Raw genomic sequence first — 22,843 nt, 5'->3', positions numbered from 1 at the left:
TGTGTTAGCCGGTGTGAAAACAACATCCGTCTCATTTAAGATCGACATCACAGCGCTTTAGTGACCAGATGCATTGTCAATGGATAGTAATATTTAACAGAATCTTTGCCTCTGCCGTGGGCCCTGTGTTCAGTAAAACATACTTTAACAGGTGTGTGGTCATTCAAGATTCGTTCATTTGCAGAGCAGAATGGACTTAGTATAATTTTTAAGGCCCGAGGATTTCAGAAAGGAAAATGAACAGTGGCTTCTACTTCTGCATCAGTACCCAGTGGAGTCAGCCGGTACTGTCTTTATACCTGGGGCAGTTTTCAGTGGCTTCTTCTCCCAGGAAGCTACTGCTTCTGTGCTGTGAATCTGTTTCAAAGATGCCAGCTCCATCAGTTGCTCAGCTGGGCCTTCTGGAATTCTTGCTATTGCTCTTACAACAGCACCTGCTGCTTTCACTTGGATGTTATGTTGCAGCCTTGGGCCTTGTAGAAGGGAAGAAAAGTTGGACTCCGCTGAGTGAGGTGTTAGTTGAGGGAGCTGTGGTGGCTAGTTGATTTCTACAGACCACTAGCACTTTGTCCTTGTCAGCAGTAGGCTGGTAGCTTTTCCTCATATGGATGTCATTAGACTTCCAGAATGTTGGTTTAGATTTACAACTTGGCTGTTTGGAGTAAGAGGCCGCTTAGTCCCTCTCAGCTTCTGACACACTTTCCTCACTAAATTTCATCATTCACAGCTTCTCTTTAAGGTAAGAGATACACAATTCTTCTTTTCACTTGGACGCTCTGAGGTCATTATAGGGTTATTGCTGATTTTAATATTGTGTCTCAGATTAGAGAGGCCCAAGGCAAGAGGCAAGATGGGAGATTTGCTGATTAGGGAAGCCATCATAGCATAACATTTCTTAAGTTCCTTGTCTTTTGTGTGTAATTATGAGTCTTATGATAAATGTTGCTCCCAAACAAGTATAGTAAGAGTGTTGGGTCTCAGCTCACAAGGGTGGGGCTGTGTCCTTTGCACTGAACATTACTGTGGTCATTTTGATACAGAGTATCTGTGATGACTTACCTGAGACCCTCGGGGGATAGGTCTGTTAGTCTCTTTCCTTGTGAGAATTGAAGGGAGGCTTAGAGCATCCCTTTCCCCGCTCTGCTGTTCATAGTATAGCTGTTCATGAGTTGCCAAGGGCACTTCCTGGTGGTGTAGCCGCCTCTGAGTTGCCCACATTCCTATAGATAACCAAGCAAACTCACTGCTCATCAGACCGGACTTAGAAGCAGTCTCCTTTGGTTTGTTGGTGCCCTATCCACAGTGAATAGATGTTTTTATATCTCCCCATGAAAAATCATGCCACATAGGTCACCATAGCAAATCAGTAAGAACATTTGGAATACTGCAATAGTTACTAAGTTGTAGTAAAAGCCAAAAACAAGAAAATGATGTTGGAGAGATGCTCAGTACACTCGATGGACATAGGTTATAAAAACACTGTCTGAGGCACAGTAAAGCCAAGTACAGATAAAGGGGCTCAGTTTGCTAACCATCTCCCTGTGAAAAGTTTCCATACATCTCCAAATACAGTTGCCTTTTGTGTGTGTGTGAAGCTAAAGAATATATTAATCAGGCTGTATTATGGCTCCATGTTTAGTGTTTTTAAAAGAAAGTATTAAATGGTAGCCCAGAGTAGGTACACTATTGCTGTGTTTACATTCCCACTGGCAGTGTGCAGAGATCTCTGTCTTTGCTGGCCTTTGGGGTTGTCATTATCTTTATTTACCTGTCCTCACAGGCAGTGGATTGCCTATGATGTATTGAAATCATTGTAGTTTGATTTATGTTTCCTAATGACCAGTGACAATGGACATCCAGTATCAAACACTCCAGCTGGAACTGAGCTGAGGGGGTAGCTCAGTGAAAGAGGACTTGCCTGTCATGTGTGAGACCCAGAGTTCAATGCCCATCATAAAAAGTAAGACAGACAAAAAAAATCAGCAAAATAGATAGAGACTCAGTTCATGGGCTAGGTCTCAACAGGTGGCAAAGCACTGTAGCTTCCTTTATTTTGTGTTTTTCTTTTAAAAACTTTAAATACTCTGTGTGTGTGTGTGTGTGTGTGTGTGTGTGTGTGTGTGTGTGTGTGTGTGTGTGATGGTCAGCAGATAGTTTGTAGGAATTACTCTCTCCTGTCTTGGGGACTGAACTTTTCACTGGGTTTGGCAGCAAGTGACTTTACCCACTGAGCCATCTTATTGATGCTCTATCTTTTAAAAATCAAATTAAAAAAGTTTTTGTACTGTGGATTTTGCTAGTAGATACAAGCTTTTATAAATTAAATTTGGAAATGTTCTCTTTTCTAGAAGTCACTACATCAGAATGACAGTTCTTGAAATGTTCAGTAGATCTCTGGAGTGAATCCATCTCTAATACTGGAGATTTATTTCTTTGGGAGTTTAAAAAATTTAAAATTCAATTTCTTTCATTGTCATGGGGATATTCAAATTATCTGTTTCATACAAAGTGGGTTGTAATAGCTTGTGTTTTTCTGGAAGAATTCCAATTAGGCTGAGGTCTCCTGAGAGCCAGCTTCTACAGGGGCTTACCCTGCAGGGTTTGTAATTTTATGCTCTCTTCATTTCATCTCTTGGCAACTGGCGTCTACCTTTTTGTTTTGTTTTGCTACTGTTGCTGGAAGTCGGTCAATTTTAATAATCTTCTGGAAGATTACTCGACCCTGATTTTTGTCTCACATGTTTGATGTTCTGCTCTTATGTTGTTTCCTCCTCTCTGTTATCTTTAAGTTTATTCTCCCTTCTTCTCGGTCTCTGCAGAGAGAGTTTAGATTTTTTAAATGCTTGTATATATGTTTTCAGTGCTGTGCGTTTGCCTGTTAGCACTGCCCTAGCTGCCCACCATTTCTTCTGATATATTGTATTGTCGGTTTAATTCAGGTCTCTGTGTTACTGAATTTTACTTTGGATTCCTGCTGTGACTTAGGCATTGTTCAGAGGTGTGCCCAGTTTCCAAGTGCTTGGAGAGTTTCCAGAATCTTGTCATTTCCATTTGGATTCCATTGTGGCCAGAGGGCACACTAAGTATGATTTCAGTTTTAAAAGTTTGTTAAGATTTCTTTTGGGGACAAATTTGATTTATGTTATATGCTCCCATGGATACTTGGAAAGTTTGTACATAATGTCATGTAGAACGTTTCTCAACAGTTTCTGTTAGTTGCATTATTCTAGAAATTCTTGTTGATTTTTTTTCTTTGTCTTAAGCATTGGAGAGTGGCACTGAAGTCTTCAGTTCTCACTGTGAGTTTGTCTGTCTTCCTTCTAGCTTGCTGAGTTTGTTTTCTTCTTCTTTTCTGTTTTGCAGCTCTGTTGATTGGTGGACACACTGCTTTGGTTTAGAATCAGTGGTTCTCAACCTGTGGGCTGTGACTCCTTTGGCAAGCTTCTGTCTCCAAAAATATTTACATTATAATTCATAGCAGTAATAAAATTATAGTTATGAAGTAGCAATAAAAATAATTTTGTGCTTGGGGGTCATCACAACATGAGGAACTACATTAAAGGGTCGCAGCATTAGGAAGGTTGAGAACCACTGGGAACTCTAGATGTTTGTGCTCACTGAAAACCCATGTTGAATCTTAATCTCTTATGCAACAGTATCAAGAGGTGGACCTTTCAACGGCAATTACAATGTGAGGACTCCACCTTCATGGGTGGGATTAGTGCCCCATAAAAGGCCTTTCCATCATTTTGGCTCTGTAGAGATGCAGCAACAAGGTGCTGTCTTGAAAGCAGAAACTGGCCCTTCCCCAGACATCCAATCTGCTGTTACTCCATCTTGGATTTCGTAACCCCCAGAACCATTAGAAATATAAACCTCTATCATTTATAAGTTTGTAAATGTTGGTCTTAGGTATTTCATTATAGTGGCACAAACGTCAAGTAAATGAAAAAAAAAAGAAATAAAGAGGAGGAGGGCTATGATTGCTCCTAGTTATGGTGGAGGAGAAAGTTTATTGTAGATAAAAGGGAGACATAGCCAGAGGCAGAGACATCTGGAAGAGTCTAGAGCAGATATGACCCTGAGCCATGTGAGGAGAGGAAGGAGGGGAAGGGAGAAGGGAGAGAGGGGAACCAGGTACAGAGGCCTAGAGGGCAAAAGGTAAAAAAGAGATAGGTAGCCAAAATGGGTGGATTATAGGGAGGAGCCTCTGGGGGAAGGGCAGCTGGAGAGTTAGGGGGTAGAGGGCGGGGCATGCCAGCCATACCTTGTAACAGGTAGGGACTGAGGGATGATGAGAGAACTTGGCAGTCAGGTCCGCTTTGATATGCTAAGTGGTCACTTCAGCCATTTATCCCAGGGTTTGAGACTTGACAGCAAGGACCTTTATGTTTAGAATCAACGTATAGTCTCGGTACGTATTGGCAATATTTTTGTTCTGAAGTCTGCTTCCCCCTCCCTTCCTGATATAAATGTAGTTACTGTTGCTTTTCTTTGGGTAGTGTTTACATAATAGTTCTTTCTCAATCCTTTTATGTTCAACCTACCTATGTCATTTTATATATACAATGATTTTAATGAATTACTTTAGATTGATTTTTATTTATGTGCATGTGCATGTTTGTATGTGTATAAGCCACATGTGTGCAGGTTCCCAAGGAGTCCAGAAGGGGTCACTGGATCCCCAGAGTTACAGGCAGCTGTGAGTGCAGCTGTATAAGTGGCGCATTGTGGTGCAAAACTTGCCCCAGTCTCCTGAGGATATTTTACTAATCCACAGGAGGAGAAATCCTGCCATTACTATATTCTGCTTATAGTTGCCTTAAGTAGTTCTTCTGTTTATATTTGGAAGTACGTAAGTTAGTAAATCTAAGTAAATTGACTTTGATTCAACCACCAAATATATTTCACAGAACTCAGAAGGAGAGGAGATTGTATTTACTTTTCACTCATTTGAGGATGTCCTGATTTCCCCTTCATTCTTGAAGGATGTTTTTGCAGTTGACAGTTCTTTTCTTCCAGCCTCTAAACTGTGCCATTTCCTTCTGTCCTGTGTGTTTTGTGATGTGACATTAATTAATGAATTGCTTTCCATGATCATCAAGATGTGTTTTTCTGTCTGCTTTTAAGACTTTTTTTTTTTAAGTTTTCTGTGGGTTACTGAGGTGTGTTTTGTTTGGAGTACCTATGAGTTGGTTCTGTTCAGAGTTTGTTCAGCTTCTTGAATCTGATATTTATGTGTCTTCCATATTTTTCAAGATATTATATTTTTGAGTACTGTTTCAGTCTGTTAAACCTGAAAATCACAAGAGAAAGACTAGTTCCACAATTTTTGAGCCAAATTTGAGGAAAGTGTTAAATACTGGCTAGGATGATGGGCTCTGGCCAGAACCACTCCAGAGTTCCCAGAAAATGGTGACAAATCACATTTTGCAGAGGCTTAAAAATGCTACACCATAGGGCCACTTATTTTCCATCAGGTCCAATCAGGGCCAAGCATATATCCTGATGTATTTCCTCCCTACATACCTCCCGCCTACATCCAATCAGGGCTAAGCATATATCCTGATGTATTTCCTCCCTACATACCTCTCACCTACATCCAATCAGGGGCAAGCACACATCCTGATGTATTTCCTCCCTACATACCTCCCGTCTACATCCAATCAGGGCCAAGCATATATCCTGACATAACTCTTGCCTATGTACTTCCGCCCACATGTGATCAAGCACATCATGCAGATGGGGCAAACAAACCTGTTTAGGGGAGTGAAAACATGTGGCTTGTTATCTCCCACAAACAATAGCCTCCAGCATTTCAGGAAGTATCAGTCCTTGGGCAAGGGGCTTACAGGTAGAGGCATTTTTGTTTTATGAATCTCTTAGGCACAATAATTAAAACTTGAAACATAACTTTGGCTCTCCCAGCCTTTCTCTTTTCCTTCTGGAACTGTGATGGTATTAATGTCACAGTTTTAGAGGTGCAAGCCTCCATTGTTGTTCGTACTTGTGTTTTTCCTTATGTCTGTGTTCTCTCTGTTCACAGTGGGTAACGTCCATCATTCTGTCATAATAGGTCATTGGTTCTGTCCTTTGTCCCTGTCAGTCTGGTGTTGAGCTCATCCACTTAGCTTTTCACTTGAGGGGTGTGAGTGTGTGTGTGTGGGTGTGTGTGTGTGTGTGTGTGGGTGTGGGTGTGGGGGTGCACACACATGCCACTTTTGGGAGGTCAGAGGACAGCCTGCAAGAGTCATTTCCCCCGTTCTGCCCTGTGAGTTCCAGGTGTTGAACCCAGTTTGCTCAGCTCGGCAGCAGGTGCTTTCACCACTGAGCCCTCTCTCAGGCCCTTGGTGGTGTTTTCTGAGTGGTTTTTGCATGAAAACATGGACATTCCCATGTTATATTCTGGGTCTCTGGATCTTACTTAGACCTCCTGTTCTAGCTGGGCCCTTTTGAACATAATACTAACGACGTAGAGGTTGAGTGCTGAGGGTTCCTTGTTGAAGAAGGAGGTAATATCCATTCTGCTAGCTAGAACTTAGAGGTCTTGGGCCCCAGGTCACAGATACAAAAGGTCCAGCACCAGAATGAAGCCGATTCTAGCTTCTTAGTTCCTAGAGATGCAGGAAGAGTAAAACTTACTGGAAGGGCTGGAGTGCGGCTCAGGGGAGGGCACTTGCCTGTCATGCCTGCAGCCATGACTTCAGTCTCTAGCACCGCACATACTGGGTGTGGTGGTGTGTGCTTGTAGTTCCAGCACCCAGGGTGATGAGTATGGGGTGGTGGTAGAGGCTGGAGGATCAAAGTTCAAGGTCACCCTCAGCTACTCTTTGAATTCAAAGTCCATTTGGGCTATGTGAGAACCTGTCTCAAAACAATGACAGCAACAAAACAACAGTGACAACAACCAAACACCATTCAAAAGAAGGACAAACGGTGCACCTGAAGCGTTTCCTGGTCTGTGGATGCTGTGAGTGTCCTCGTCACTCACCGAGCTTTGCTGGCTAGAGCTCTGCTGCACTTGATCAGCTGTAGGCCTCTTCTGAGCACATCTAGAGCTCTCTAGCCAGCCCAGGACTAAGCGTCCTCCTAGGTCCCTTTCTCCCAGGGAGGTGAGTGACAAAAGTCTGAGGATGATCGTGAAGGGCAGGGAAGCCTGTAAGATTGCCTTCCCTGCCTTGAAGAGGAAGTTTGAGGCCTGGAAGTCACTGGGTAACGTGTTGTCTCACTGCCTGTCTGTAGTGCTTCCTTAGAGATGACTGAGAGGATGACGGTACAAGGCTAGAGCCTTTCCTGAAGGGACTGTGACATCCCTCTGCACATGTCACTATGGGACGAATGAGGCATTGGGATTTCGTTGTTGTGATTCGAGGTCTTTCCTGAGGTTGGTTCTGTTCCCAACTGCCTTTTCCTGTGTCAGTGCTGTATCTTCTGCAGACTGCAGTGGTCCTGACAGGGTGTCGTGAAAGAGCCTGGCATGCAGTGGGCAGCCCACAGTTGCCTGCTGTTGGGTGTGTTTGCAGGGTCTCTGCATGACAGGCCAAGCCCTTGTGCATCCTACCTGAGATCTCCTGGGCTTAGAGTGGAGTAGGGGCTTGTACTGCTGGGAGGCAGGGAGCCCTGGGTCTGCTCTTCTTGTCCGCTTGGAGTGGGGATGGGACTTGGAGGCTGGGATAAAGCCAGAGTGTCTTTGGATGAGACTCAGAAAGTCTGTCTCCATGGAAACCACCAGCAGCTTCTTGGGTGACACCAGCACCTGGAAAGTCAGTGACAAAGCGGTTCCTAGGAGATGGTGTCTCTGCTGCTCTGTCTGCTGTGTAGCAGGCTGCCTCCCTGGGCCTGCCCTGGCCTAGAGGCTCTTCCTTTGCCCTGGATAGGCCAGAGCCAGGGTGTGCAATGCAAACCTTTTCCGAGCAGAGCACCCTGAGCTGTGGGACCCAGATGCCTCCTTACTGCCTTACTGTGGTAGCAGGTCACAAGGACACTGGTGTCTGATCCTGCCACTAGGTGCCAATGCAGGTGGGCACATCTGCAGAGTGTTTCACCACAGACATGACACTTCTCCATGACCTCTGTGTCAGGGAAAAGGATATGCAGATAGGCTGGGCAAGCGGACAGGCCAAGTGTCTGTGACTCAGATTGCTGTCACTTAGACCTCTAGCTCTTGGTCGCAGGAGCCTATAACTTTAAGTTCCTCCTGGCATGACTTGCTGAGCTAGAGTGTCAGTTAGTCGAGAGTGGAGGTATCCCTAGCTGCCTGGTCTAGTGGATGAAGAGATGCCTCCCGTCTCAGCCCTTAGTGGGGCAGAGGCTCGTCTCAAATTTCCATCGCTAGAGTGGCATCCCGTGAGAGATGGGCTTCCTTTTCCTCTAGACTTTTTCTTTTTTAAATTGCCCAAATGTAGATGTTTCTAAGTGTCAGAGGGTTTCCTGTAGCGATGTTGGGATGGCATTGTCCTGCTGTCTTGTCCTAGTGGCTGGAGACACCAACGGTCAGTCTATGCTGTTCCCTTCCCGGGACTTTATGTAATGGGAGCTTCAAGGTAGGGCTGCCAGCTCTGCTCAGAGGATCCTCGGCCTCAGGCTGGCAAAATGGAAGACAGTTGCCCATGTTCCAAAGGCAGTACGGGCTCAGTGAGCCTTGCATGTGCCTGCTAGGCAGAGACTATGTGCAGATTCAGTGCTGCCATCATGGTTTTGATGGCTGTCTCCAAATAGCTCCCAAAGTATGCATACATAGGCTTGGGACTGCTGGGTGCCATGAGCTTTGTGGTCGCCTCCATGCTCGGTACAGGTGCTCTGAGGAGCCAGCCCAGGTGGATGGGGCAGAAAGAAGCAGAGAGAATATGCAGGCAGGGCTAGGCCAAGGTAGCCCCAGGTGCATGGGGCCTGAGGACACCAGTTTTCAGTCACCTCTGGTGTTCCGACTGGTATGGCTGCTCAAAGGATGAGACCTGCAGATCATGGGAGCAGCTAGCTATGGGGGCTCAGATGTTGCTCCAGACAGAAATTTAGTCAGTCATCTTTGCTAACTCATGACTTATGGGTAGGTGGCCGTGAACACCCAGCTGGGACTCCAGGTTTGAGGAATATGGGATTAGTTTCAGGGTTGGCTCAGGGTTATAGTTATAAGGGCCTATCCCTTCTCCATGCCTCTCTGTTCTTGGGAGGGCTTCACTCTGTAGGCGCTATAGTTCACCAGGGGAATGATGTTGTATCTAGACATGTGTCCACATGGTCTCTTCATGTGTCCACATGTCAGTGCTGTGTGTCCCTGTGTCCATGAGTGTACCCCTTGCCTGGGTTGCGTCCACCTGTCTGGGTCATGTGGGCTGTGTTTCTGTGTTTCCATGTCCTTGGCATGCTTCTGTGTCTGGCTGTAGCTGTGTGTACAGAGCTGTTGTGGTATGAAATGACTGCCCACAGTTGCAAGCTGTGCAGGTGTATGCTCTGAGGTTTTGAGTCCCTGTACATTTTATAAGTGAGGTAAACGTTTGCACTTAACCTTTTCCTTTAAATTGAGGCTTATTGAGGCAAACATTGTCACCTCCATCTTTTGTAGCATGCAATCACTGGCGCTTTGTGTGAGATGCTCATGAAGTTGTACACCTTGGTCTAATCTTAGAACATTTACGTCGCCCCCTAAAGAAGCTCTGTGCCCACCACTCGACTTGGGGCCACTGCTGACAAGTGCGTGTTCGTTTCGTCACATCTGTGAAAGATCACAGGATGTGACCTGTGCGTGCGATGGCTTTCTTTTAGGATGTGGGAGGCCTGTCTGTTCTGTACATGTATCAGCCTTTAACATTGTGTCCCATGGAGACGTCCACATATTGCTGTCGTCTGCAGTGACCACTCTATGTTCTCTTCCTGTATGAAGTGCTCTCTGCTGAACACTGAGAGTGCTGAGTTGGGGTCATGGATTGTAAGCCTGTGATGACCAGCCTTGGCTGCACTTCTTAACTCCGGATCGTTTTGATGGGGCAGGTTCCCAGAATGCGTAAACAAGTGTGTGACTGTTACAACACCAGTGTTTTGCCAGGTTGTTTCCAAACGGGCTGTGCCAGTTTATGTTCCCACCAGTTCTGTTATATCTTTATTTTCATGTCTAGTTTGCTGCCACTCAGCATTCTGTTTTCAAAGCTTTTGTTAATTCATTCTTTATGAGTCTGTATACCATTACTGTTTAGTTTTCTGGCTTCCATTATTCACACATCACTGAATTGTGCTCACTTTTATAAATTTACTATGGGTCCTTTGCCATTAGGTTTAGAAGTTTCTGGGCCCTTCCACTAGAATCCATGGAACTCGTGTTCCTTCCCAGGATTCATGCTAACCCTCATGACAGGTGAGTGAAGAAGGGAGGGGAAGGGCAGCTGGCTCTGGGCATCTGCCAGGCTGTTCCGGGGGTTTGGAAAGCTGAGAACTTAGGATGTAGAAAGCACTCAAGAAATACTTGTTGACTGTAGAATGTGTATTAGAATAGGCTGGCCTTGAACTCAACAGAGCTTGCTTGCCTCTGCCTTCCAAGTCCTGAGATCCAAGGTATGTGCCACCACTCCTGGCATTGAACATTCTTCTTTATCACTGTTAATATAAATGTTTAGACAGTTACCTTGAAGTTGTTTTTTGTTTGTTTTTATTTTGTTTTGGTGGGGGATTTATCTGTGACCTTAAAGGATAGTCTATTTCTCTTCATTTCAGATGGAGAGGGCAGCAATAGACCAAAGGAATTATTCTGCCCAAGTGTAGCTTGGCGAAGCAGTGATTTTAACTGGTTTACTTACAGGAGCATGGACAACTTAAGGGCCACTGCAGCTCTGAAGAACTTTTCTTCACCATCAACGATTTGTTAACTGCTCATATGTGCTTAGAGAGGGGAGGGGCCTTCTGTGTCTTGTAAGGAATGTTTATAGGTTCCAGTTTATCAGACTCTTCTGTGGACAGTTCCAGCTGCTCTCTGATTTTAAGATAGCAACAGCCATGACATGCTTGGGAGACAGAAGAAGAATCCTGGCCACAAGAAGGATAGAAATTTTTTTTTTAATAAATAAGATACCAAATAAAATAAAAAATAATTACTGTAAAATGCTTATTACAAGGAGTATGATAGTGATATAAGTGCCAGCATCTGGCAGGAGGGTCAATTCAGAGTCCTTTATTTGTCTTTACTCTGTCTGTCTGTCTATCTGTGTGTGTGTATGTGTGTGTGTGTGTGTGTGTGTGTGTGTGTGTGTGTGTGTGTGTAAGTGAGTGAGTAAACGTGTAGATGCCAGAGGACAACCTGTGAGAGAGAGTCCGGTCTTTGATTTCACCAAGCGAGTCCTTGAATGTCCAGCTCCGATTTCAGACTGTTGGGCTTGGCAGCACCTTTACCAGCTGAACCAGCTCACTGGCCCTCGTATCTTCTAATTAGACTCACAGTGCAGTTGCTTATGTTCTGATAAATTCTCTTAGTCATAATTAAAAAATATTACCACAGAAGGTTTGATTTTTCATAAACATTTTTGTATTGTTCAGGGTTCTCTAACTTCCTGATGCTGTGACCCTTTAATACATTTTAATACGTGTTGTGCTGGCTCCCAATCATAAAATTATTTCATTGCTACTTCATAACTGTAATTTTGCTACTGATATGAACCATAATGTAAACGTCTGGTATATGACTCCCCCACAGGTTGAGAACCACTGCTTTAGAGGCCCAGAACTGGTAGAATGAATCTATATGGAGAAGGGGGATTTATTAGACTGTGGTCCAGCTAGTCCAAAAATGGCTGTCTACCAACAGCAAGCCCAAGAATCCAGTAGTTGTTCAGTCTGTGAGGCTGAATGTCTCAGCTGGTCTTCAGTAGATGCCAGAATCCCGAAGAGGTAGGCTCCAATGCCAGTGAAGGTACAGACTTGCCAGCGAGAGCAAGAGCTAGGGCAGACGTGAAAGCAGGCAGGCAAAGAGAGCGAGTTTCTTCTTCTGCATCCTTGTATGGGCTGCCAGCAGAAGGTGGGGCCCAGATCAAAGGTGGACCTTCCCACCTTAAAAGATCTGGGTTAGAAGTGGGTCTTCCCACTTTAAATGATGCAATTAAGGAAAAAAATGCCTAACAAGTGTGCATTTTAGTTTTAGTTAATCCCAGATGTAGTCAAGTTGACAACCAAGACTAGAACCGTGTTTACTTCCAAGTCTTTCTGGGGTTTAGAATGCTACATCCACTAAGGAACCTGTTCCTGAACAACAGATGAAGTTGAAGATTCTGGCACTTCTGGCACCATTTGTGGGTTTTAGCATAACACTTGATGGCTAACATAGTGCGCTAGGACAGGGGCTCTTGCTTAGGTTAGACCCTGGGGTCTCAGAGTCTGTAGTGGCAGTTGGCTGTGAGTTACTGCACAGGTCTGCGTATGGTATTTGGGCACTGATCAAATTCAGGGCTTCATGTGTACTACGCAAGCACTCTACGAACTGAACTACAGTCCCAGGCCTGTTTTAAACATTTTATGTATTAATGTATGTAGGCCTATTTAATTTTGCATACTCATCCATTTTTAACTGTAGTATAATGTGCCCATTATATGCATATTCCATGATTATTTTTTCCCCTTTCTTTGTGAAAAGCAGTAGGCTATTTCTGATCTTGACTTTTACAAAGAACTACACGAACATGCCTGAATATATTGTCTATATAGTTAGCAGTGGCTTCCTGAGTCACAGGCTGCTCATTTTAACATTTACTGGGATTAGCCGGGCACTCTCTGACATGATTCTGCAATTTTTTTTTCCCTTTCAGCAGAGCTGTTGGGAGAAACAGCACCAGGCTTAACAGCCTGCTCAGCTTGGGTGTGAATTCCCTGGCTGCCAATGGCTCCGAATGGCTTTTTTTTCTTCTTGTGACATTTGATTTTTCTGATAAGCATTTTGCAATTTTCATGTGAATTTTTAGGAACTTACTTTTCCTGGATGTCAATTGTTTTCTTCTAATTGCAACGGGAAGTACTTTTCCCTTCCGTTCTTTTCTTTTTCTTCTTTTCATTTCCCTTTCTCTTCTTTTGTAGTGTTGGTGACTGAACCCAGGTCTTGCACAAGCTAGGCAATACCCTGCCACAAGGCATCCCAGCCCTCTTTTCACTTTTAATTTTGTGACAGCGTCTCACTAACTTAGGCATGCTGACCTTGAACTCAGCCTGTAGCTCAGGATACCCTAGAACATCTGGTCTTCATGCCTCAGCTACCCAAGTAGCTGAGATTATAGACCTGTATCTTAAGACCAAGCCTAAAATACTGCTTTTGTTTTCTTCATAGTATTCTTTGTGGTATTGTAGTAAGACTTTTCAATTATTACTTTGTCATTTGTGATTTTTGTGTTCTTTGACATACTTCAGTGTTGTTTTTTTTTTTTTTTTTTTTTGGTTTTTCGAGACAGGGTTTCTCTGTGTAGCTTTGCGCCTTTCCTGGAACTCACTTGGTAGCCCAGGCTGGCCTCGAACTCACAGAGATCCGCCTGGCTCTGCCTCCCGAGTGCTGGGATTAAAGGCGTGCGCCACCACCGCCCGGCTTACTTCAGTGTTTTAATACCAGTTTTTAAAAATTTATGTATATGGATGTTTTGCTTGCTTGTATGTCTATGAACCAAATGCATGCAGTGCCTATGGAGTCAGAAATATGGCATTAGCTAGATCCCTTGGAACTAGAGTTAGGGACTGTAGTGTAACATGTGGGTGCTAAGATCAAACCTAGCCCTCTGCAAGGGAGGCCAGTGCTCTCCAGCTCTTCATTCTATTCTGTTCTTTCCTTTCTTTTTTAAAAGATTTATTTATTTTATGTATATGAGGAGTGCTTTTTCATGAATATATGTGTATCAGGTGTGTGCCTAGTTCCCAAAGAGGCCAGAAGAGGGTGTTGGAGCCCCTCCAACTGGAGTTGCATATGATAGTGGGCCACCATATAGATGCTGGGACCCAAACCTGTGTCTTCTATAAGAGCAACCGTGCTTTTAACAACTGAGCCATCTCTTCATCCCCAGATGTTCTCAAGTGTCTCCCAAGACCCTTTGTCCTGGGACAGGCTGGTCCCCTGATGGCAAGGGACAAGGAGACCAGCAAACAGCCTAAGAGGATAAAAACATTGTGTCTTTGAGAACAGTTAGGAGATAAACCATTTCCAACAGAGGTTATGCTGTTTAACCCATGCTGCAAAAATACAGCTAAGGTGGGAATGGGAAGCTGGAAGCCCACCTGTGGAGAGACCTCTGCCCAGAACACTAGAGTGGAAACTCCAGCTGTGGTAGTAGGCTTCCTGGTTCATGTCTGCAGCGTGTTAGATGTATCCAGTGGGATGACCTTACCTGTTTGCCTCTTGCTGCTTGGTTTTGACTCTTACTTGCTGCATATTTAATAAACTCGTTCAAAATGGAAAGTCTGGTTGTTGTTTCAGGACATTCTCTGGACAACAGCTTATCCTTGAGACTTTCAGTTATTGTTACAGTGGAACCTGTCTCTCTTGTAGATCTAGTATTTGCTGGTTCATATATATTTACAGTTGTTGTATTCTGTTGCTAATTTGTCTTTTTATCACAATACAATTACCTTCTTTGCCTTTCTTTTTCCTGTTTGTGAAGTTACTTGAATGCAATGTGTGTCTTTTCTTTCTTTCTTTTTTCTTTTTGAGACAGGGTTCATCGATGTAACAGTCCTGGCTGTCCTAGAACTCACTTTGTAGACCAGGCTGGCCTTGAACTCAGAGATCCTCCTGCCTCTGCCTCCCAAGTACTGGGATTAAAGGCGTGTGCCACCACCACCTGGCATGTGTCTTTTCTTATGAAGTGAGTTCCTTGTAGTCGGCAGATAGTCGGGCCTTCTATTTAAATTCATTTGGCCAGTCTATTGAAGGATTTATTTAAATGAACGATTATTATTCATAGGTAACAAGTGACTCCTGTCATATTAATTACTTTTTGGCTGTTAATGTATATATTTTATTTTTCCTTTTTTTCTCACTAACCCTTATAGTTTGGTGGTTTCTATAGCAATACGGCTTTCCTTCCTTTCTCATTTGTGTATCTTCTCTACCAGTAAGTTCTTCATTTTCGTTTGCTTCATGGTGTCTGATTTCACTTCTAGATAAAGGATTTTCTTACTCCTATATCAGGGCTGCTCTGGGGGTGATGATTTCCTTCGGTGTTTGCTTATTTGAGACAGACCTTAGTTCTCCACTTCTGAGGCAGGCTTTGCTGGGTGTGGTATTTATGGCTCACATTTCCATTTCATCACTCTGAATGTTATCCTGTTATTTCTTTGCCTGTGAAATTTGTCCTGAGAATGTACTACTTTATATGTGACTTTTTTCCCTCTGATTTTAGAATTCCGTCTTGGCCTTTAACCTTTGACCATTAAGTTCTAATGTGTCTTGGAGAGAGTCATTTTGGATTAAGTCTCCTTAGGTCAATGGCTTCATGAACCCAGATGTCCATATCTCTCCCAAGTTGGACATTTTTCAGATATTGTTTTGTTAAATGAGCTTTCTGTGCCTTTCTCAGTCTTACTCCCGGGATCTCTCATATGCAAGTTTTTGTTTACTTAATCATGTCTTGTGGGCCCAGACCCCATAAACTTTGCTCACTGTTTTCATTCTTTTCATCTGGTTGAGTTAGCTAAAAATATCTGTCTTCAAGGTCAGAAACTTAACTTCTACTTAATCTAGTTTATGTAGCAATCATCAACTATCCTTATTTCATTCATTAACTTCATTAGCACCAAGTATTCTGTTTGATTCCTGGTTGACTGTTGGGCTGGGCATGGGTGCCTGAAAGTACTGCAAACCAGTGTCTTTGTGTTGGCTTAATGAGGGCAGGACCATTTTCTGGTTGGTTGTTGTGCTGGGCATGGGTGTGTGTGATTGATTGCTTCTGGCTGGCTGACTACTGCAGGCAAGTGTGATAGTGTTACCATCTACCTGGCTGTAGGACTAGGCTTGGCTATGTGTGGGGTCCCATAGCTGTGTGTGGCTCTCTTCAGAGGGAGGAGCAGGGCTATGCCTGAGTGTTTGTCAGGCTGGGTGCAACCTATGTGGGTGTCCTGGGCTGCTGACTGTGCACCCTCCTTTCTGTGAAAACTGGCCCATGTCTGTGAGGTGGGGGCTGTATTAGTTTAAAGGCCAGGTTTCAGTCTCTCTTCTGAGTTAGTGCTCTGAGCAGCTCTTGGATCTTATGTTGCAGTCATTTCTGTGTACATGGCAGTATGAAGGTAGAGCCTCAGAAATGAAGATCACCGTGGCAACTACCTAGGGTCAGATGTGCTCAAGTAGTGGCCCAGTTTCAAGCTGATATGGAGCTATCTCAGCTTAGGTCACTGGGTGAAGTGGATTTTGTCCTGGGTGGACCACCGCTCTGGCAGTAATGCCATATGAACTCTGTGTTCAGGGTCTGTGAGGGCTGTGGGAGTCTTCTGAGCAGTCACTGGCAAGAGCAGTGCTGGAGTAGCTGGTCTGGATGGGGAGACAATGCAGGGTGCCTTGCTTTCCTCTTGACAGTGAGGTATGGGTTTGTATGTTAGTTAAAAACCTCTGTCTTCAAGGTCAGAAAATGTCACTAGTTCATGGCCTCTAGCTCTAGTAGGAATGACAGTTTTCCCGAACTCTTTACTGTTGGCCGTGGGAGCCAGGCGGCAGGAAGACGGGCTGGCATGTATTGTTTACTGCTTGCTGCTGGGATGAAACACCACGACAAAGGCCACTAATGGAAGAATTTGTTGGGTGTATGGTTCCAGCCGTCCTGATGACAATCCCCCATGATGATGTTGTCCCGAGTCCTGAATCTACCTTCCATTCTCTATTCTCCTAGAAAAACATGAAGAAGGGTGATGGGAGGTGTGCCTCAGGCATCCTTCAGGGTCCAGTCTACCTCTGCTGCTACACGCTGTCATCTTTTATGAAGCAGCAGGAAGTGCGGTTAGAGTTGATTTGGGAATGTGGTTTAGGCATGGACTCCATTGGAGTAAGATTCACTCCCAGGCCAATGGTTGCATGCCCACTCAGATGATGTCCCTCTTTGAACTAGAGGGACAGCATACAGATAAAGTCCTTGTCGACATTCCTTCAGGAGTCGGTTCTGTTCCACCTTGCTTGGCCCTGACCTGCCCTGGCTTGTGGTTGGATGGTGGGGACACAGGAAAGAATGTGTTGTTGCTCTTGGGAGACAGGACACAAGTGGTGAAATGAGTGTTGTTTCTTCATATACTCAGTGTGGAAACTCTTATAGCCTTATCTTTGTTTTGGCCAGGATTCTCGCCACAGCTGGAACAGACTTTGACCTCCGGACCCTGAGGGCTGTGCGTGTGCTTAGACCCTTGAAGCTGGTGTCTGGAATTCCAAGTAAGTCTAGACATTCAGACCCAATATAACTCTTCCACCCTCATCAAAGCTGTGGCTCCTAAGTATTGGGCCCTTTGGACACTTTTTTTTTTTTGTGTGTGGGGGTGTTGGGGATTGGACCTTGTGCATACCAAACACTTACTCTACCACTGAACTACATCCTTACCCCTGAGATGTCTACTTTTGATGTGTATTAGTTACCTTTTACTGCTGTGAGAAAACACCATGACCAAAAACAACTTACCAAAGAGTTTATTTTCAGTTATGGTTCCAGAGGGAGAGTCCTTCATGGTGGGGGAGGCATGGCAGCAAGGGGCAGGAGCAGGAAGTCAGAAGATCACATCCCAGTGACACTTAGGAAGCATCGGGAGAAAACTGGAAATGAAGCCGGGCTGTAAAGTCTCACTCCCCTCCTCAGTGATGTAATTCCTCCAGGAAGGCTTTATGTCCTAACGTTCCATAACCATATCAAACAGTGTCACACACTGAGGACTAGGTGTTCAGATACCTGAGCCCCTGGGGAACATTTCTGATTCAAACCACTACAAAACTCTTTTCAGTTCATTCTTCACAAAAGCCCAGAGGGTGGCTGTCCTAGTTAATTGAGGTGGTGGCTTACAGTCCAGATGTTCAGTCCATTATTATCATGGTGGGGAGCATGGCGGCGTGCAGACAGACGTTTACTGGCTACATCTCGATCAGAAGGCAACAGGAAGTGAACTGTGACACTGGGTGGCATCTCGAGCATAGGAAACCTCAAAGCCTCACAGTGACACACTTCTTCCAACAAGCCATACCTCCTAATAGTGCCATTCCCTATGAGCTTATGGGGACCAGTTACATTCAGACTACCGCAGTGGCCCTGCTTTTTTTCCAGACTTGTGTTTCTACCTCTTACCTTCGTTTTCTGGGGGTGAAGAACAGATTAGAGACCAAGTAAGGTTGTAGAACAGGGAAATGTCTAAGGCTACGACGGGCAACCTTGTCTTAGTGCCCGAGGGGCCTGGTACTGAGTTGGCTAGGAGGCAAATATGGACAAGAGATTGGGGGACTTAGTAAGCATGTTGGACACAGGCTGTTCCTTGTGACTATTTCCTTGGTCTGGCAAAGATTTGGCTTCAGGCTTACTAAGGGCCTGAGCGGGCAAGGACTTGGTGTTGTGTTGTCCTGAGACCACTATAAGAAAACCCTTGGTTGACTTCCTGTTCTTCTCAGAATAGATGAGGGTTCAGTTCCATGTCTAAGAGCTGAGGCTAAGAGGAAAGGGTGAAGGATTAAGGGTTATCATCTATCTTGGTAGTTTCTCTGGTCAGCTCATTTGTGCCCTGTGGCCAGTGACAAGACACTTTCTGGTTTTGGAGAATTGCCTTCTTTTCCTGAGGAGATTGATCTACTATGAATCTCTGTGTGTTTACTTTTCCAGGATCCCCTGCTCCTCATTCCCAAGATTCCCTGGTCTTTCCTCTTAGGATGCTTCTTTTTCTTCTGTATATTTCATTCTCTCTCTCTCTCTCTCTCTCTCTCTCTCTCTCTCTCTCTCTCTCTCTCTCTCTCTCTCTCTCACCTGTGCCCATTCCCTAACCTGAACTCTTTCCTTCCCTCGCTTCCAGATCCTGTTCATCTCACTTCTCCTTCAGACCTCACACTTGGCCACAGAGGGCTCCCTGTCTTGCCTGCATAAGCACTCCCTGTCATGTCCTTCCTCTCCTGTCACTCTGCCTCTTCTGTCCTCCGATTGCAGGTTTGCAGGTGGTGCTCAAATCCATCATGAAGGCCATGGTCCCGCTGCTGCAGATCGGGCTGCTGCTCTTCTTTGCCATCCTCATGTTCGCCATCATCGGACTCGAGTTCTACATGGGCAAGTTCCATAAAGCCTGCTTCCCCAACAGCACAGGTGAGTCGTGCAGTGCTGCTTGGGCTCGAGGGAGGACCCCAGATGTATTATCCACCAGACAGGCCCCTGGTCCAGTGCCACAGGGGCTTTGGAGCTTCCAGACCAGTAAAGTAGAACTTATATTCTAGTAGCCTGATAAATAGTAAGAAGTAAATAGATACATGAATAAAATTACACTATAAAAACATCTATGAAGGAAACACAAGTATTTGATATAGAACAGCTTGGGGCCTGCTTTGCATGAGCTCCCCAGGGGCAGCCTTCCTGCTAAGGCTGCTGCTGAACAGAGTAAGGCCAGCTATTGGGCCACACTTCCAGAGCGCTCCAGTTACAGGGACAGGAAGTGCAGAAGTGCAAAGTGGAAGAACACTGAGATGAGGAAATCATGTGGTTTCAGGGCCGTGCTTAAGAACTTGAGCCTGTACGAGAAATAGGAAGACTGGAGGGCAAATCACGGTATTTTTGAAGCCTTCATCAAGCAATTGGAGAAGGAGAAATAAACTTAGTAATCATTTATGAGACTTACCGTTTGTCAGTCCCTCTCACTCTTCCCCAGGCTGGGAGAAAGAGGAGAAGTCAGGTTACGGTTAGAGTTGGCATATAGATGTCTGCTTGAGTTGCTTTCAAGATGAAGGGGTCTTGAGCACATTTGAATGATAATGGGAAGGTTTCAGGAGGGAGAGGGAGAGAGGTGAGCAAGTTGCTCCAGAGAGGGCAGATGATTGGCTGCAGGGGAGGCGGCTGTAAGGTTAGTGAGAGGACGACGATCAGGTGCAGGCATGATAAAGGGTGGGGTGATGGTGGAGACTTAGGGAGCAGAGATTTCACGTTTGCTCCTCCTCACAGATGCAGAGCCTGTGGGTGATTTTCCCTGTGGCAAGGAGGCCCCAGCTCGGCTGTGTGAGGGTGACACTGAATGCCGGGAGTACTGGCCAGGACCCAACTTTGGCATCACCAACTTCGACAACATCCTGTTCGCCATCTTGACAGTGTTCCAGTGTATCACCATGGAGGGCTGGACTGACATCCTCTACAATGTGAGTTACATCTTTGCCCTAGCCCTGGTGGTATGGTCTGGAGCTCTCAGGATGGTGCTGCAGGGGGCTGGGGCGTGTGTCTCTCTTAGGGACACTTCAGACTGAGAACTCTTTCCCAGTCCTTAGCCCATTCTCCTACTCTAGGGTAGAATATAGGCCCCTTTATCCAGGTTTTTCTTCAAGACCCTGTGGTCCATATCAACTCATACTCTGGACATAGGTCTTCCTGCAGTCTTCTTTTATGAAGATGAGGCTGGGGGCTGTTGGATAGATCAGATGAGCTAATGCAGAGAAGATGCTGCTGTTGCTCTTGGTGATGACAGCAGCTGATGCTGTGAGCCTGCGCATAGTAAGCCTATTGTGACATATCATGCCACACCCCTGTTGACTTGTACAAATGATTAAAAACGGGTTATAGAGAAGTTGATTAATTTGTCCAGGCCCTAGGCCTGTAGGCTGCTGTTAACCACTAGTATATTCCTGTTGGAATTTTCTAGATTGAGTCAAGGGCCAGTGAGGTCTGAGGGCCAAGTAAAGATGGTATGGAGTAGGATTAGGACTGCTCTGGATTGAAACCCAGACACCTGCTCCTCCATAGCATGCTGGGATTCCTCCAGAGCTTGTGTTTTGTATGTTTGCTTTGGGTATACTTTGTCCATTGTCCTGGTTGGTCTGTCAGCTTGGCACAAACTAGAGTTATCCGAGAAGAGGGAACCACAATTGAGAAAATGTCTCCCTAAGATCGGCCTGTAGGCAGGCCCATGGGACATTTCCATAATTAGTGATTGATTTGGGAGGCCCGCTGTTTGTGGGTCATGCCACCCCTGGGCAGGTGGTCTTGGGTTGTGTAAGCTAGCAGACTAAACAAGCCAGTACGCAGCATTCCTCCATGGCCGCTGCTTCCGTTCCTGCTTTTAGGTTCCTCCCTTACTTCCTGCCCTGGCTTCTTTCTATGATAATTGTGTGGAAGTATAAGACAAATAAGCCCTTTCATTTTCCCCCTCATTCTCATTAGAATTCTAGCCTGTCTCAGCAATTTGAGGTAGTCTGGATCTGGTGGATGTCTTAGTCAGTGTTCTATTGCTGTGAAGAGACACCATGACCAAGGCAATTATTATAAGGGAAAGACTTTAACTGAGGACTTGCTTACAGTTTTAGAGGTTTAGTCAGTTATCAGCATGGCAGCAGGCAGGCAGGTGCTGGAGCAGTAGCTGAGAGCTACATCTTGATCTATAGACAGAGAGGCAGACTCTGGGCTTCATATGGGCTTTTGAGCCCTCAAAGCCCACTCCCAGTGAAACACTTCCTCCAACAAGGCCACACCTCTTAATCTTCTCAAATAGTGCCACTCCTGAGCGACCAAATCTATGAAACTGTGGGGGCCATGAAGGATGACCAATATAAGGCCCCTGGGGGTGCTGGTGACCCATTTAATTACTGTTTCCCAAGGTTTTTCTTGATGATTCTACAACCAACTCTAGCAAATTTCAATCTTCTTGTAGGAAGATGGCCCTGTTACCTCCCTCACCCTGTCCCAGAGTCTTGTGAACCATCTGCTAGGGAACAAGGACAAGGAAGAGCACCTCATGAGCTTTGGGAATTAGAGAGTGAGGATGAAAGTACACTTAGCCAGGAGTCTGGGAAGGTGTGACCAGTGGACCCTTGGTTTTGGATAGGTAGAGGATACAGTAGGGATCTGGAGAGTGGGCATGAGATGCTGTCTTGAAAAACCAAGCAGGGGGGTGGTTCTGAGTGTCAGTTCTGCATTGGCGACAGTTATTTTGGTGACAGTCAGTGTTCAGGGCTCAGAAGTTATAAGCTTCACTCAGTCTAGGTATCTAGGGCTATTTAAGAACAGAGTCTGCAGATCTGCCATGCTGGGGAGCAGAGATCCTGACAATTGCCTTGGTGACCAGCCTAGCTTTGGGACAGAGCTCAGGTGTCCTGCTGTCTAAAGGGATGTGCCCATCCTCAGCATCCACTTCACTCACGGTTTGCTTCTAGCAGTAGACGCACATGGAGATTCATTATACTCTTTAGCCGAGTCCACCGGAGTTCATACAGTAAAATTGCTGTGGAGTTAAGCTGGGTTTGGGGGAGCTTTCTCTTCAGTGGGCTTTGTTATAATAAGCCAAGGGGATGGCCTTTATGTTTTCAGCTATTCAGATCATGCCTGGATGCTGAGCCATCTTGGGCCAGGCATAGGGTGAGAGAGAGATTCTAGGGGCTTGTGGAAAATGCATTGTGGAGGCACCTATAACCTGAATTGGGGACCTGCTGAAGACGTGATTAGACAGGATTAACCCTAACTGTGGAGCTTATGGGGTTCCATTTAGGGGGAAGTATCCTTGGAGCTCCTCAGGGAGGCCATGAGTATCCTATCAAGGAGCTATCCTCTCAGACAGAGGTCAGGCATCTGTGTATAGTCCTCAGTGTGTCCTGAGCAGCCGTTGGCTCTCTGTTCTTGCTCCTGGCTTTTTAGTATCACTTGGCAATGACTGGAGATGTACAGTTTCCCTGGTCTCTGGGAGCCTCCACCCAGGGAAGGCTTTG

General features: G+C 45.3%; 1 protein-coding gene across 1 annotated transcript in view; it reads left to right on the top strand.

Annotated features, from left to right (window-relative positions):
• The window catches only part of LOC131907678 (voltage-dependent N-type calcium channel subunit alpha-1B-like), a 57,160-nt gene that overhangs the window by 15,472 nt on the left and 18,845 nt on the right, over nucleotides 1-22,843 (top strand). The window contains exons 3-5 of the mRNA XM_059258802.1: nucleotides 17,268-17,359; nucleotides 19,101-19,253; nucleotides 20,100-20,290. Of these exons, the coding sequence (XP_059114785.1) occupies nucleotides 17,268-17,359; nucleotides 19,101-19,253; nucleotides 20,100-20,290 (436 nt within the window). The remainder of the gene's footprint in view (nucleotides 1-17,267; nucleotides 17,360-19,100; nucleotides 19,254-20,099; nucleotides 20,291-22,843) is intronic.

This window comes from Peromyscus eremicus, chromosome 4 (genome assembly GCF_949786415.1).
Source record: "Peromyscus eremicus chromosome 4, PerEre_H2_v1, whole genome shotgun sequence".
NCBI classification, from domain to species: domain Eukaryota; kingdom Metazoa; phylum Chordata; class Mammalia; order Rodentia; family Cricetidae; genus Peromyscus; species Peromyscus eremicus.
The sequence above is the reverse complement of the archived record's forward strand: the minus strand, read 5'-3'. Positions and strand labels throughout refer to the sequence as shown.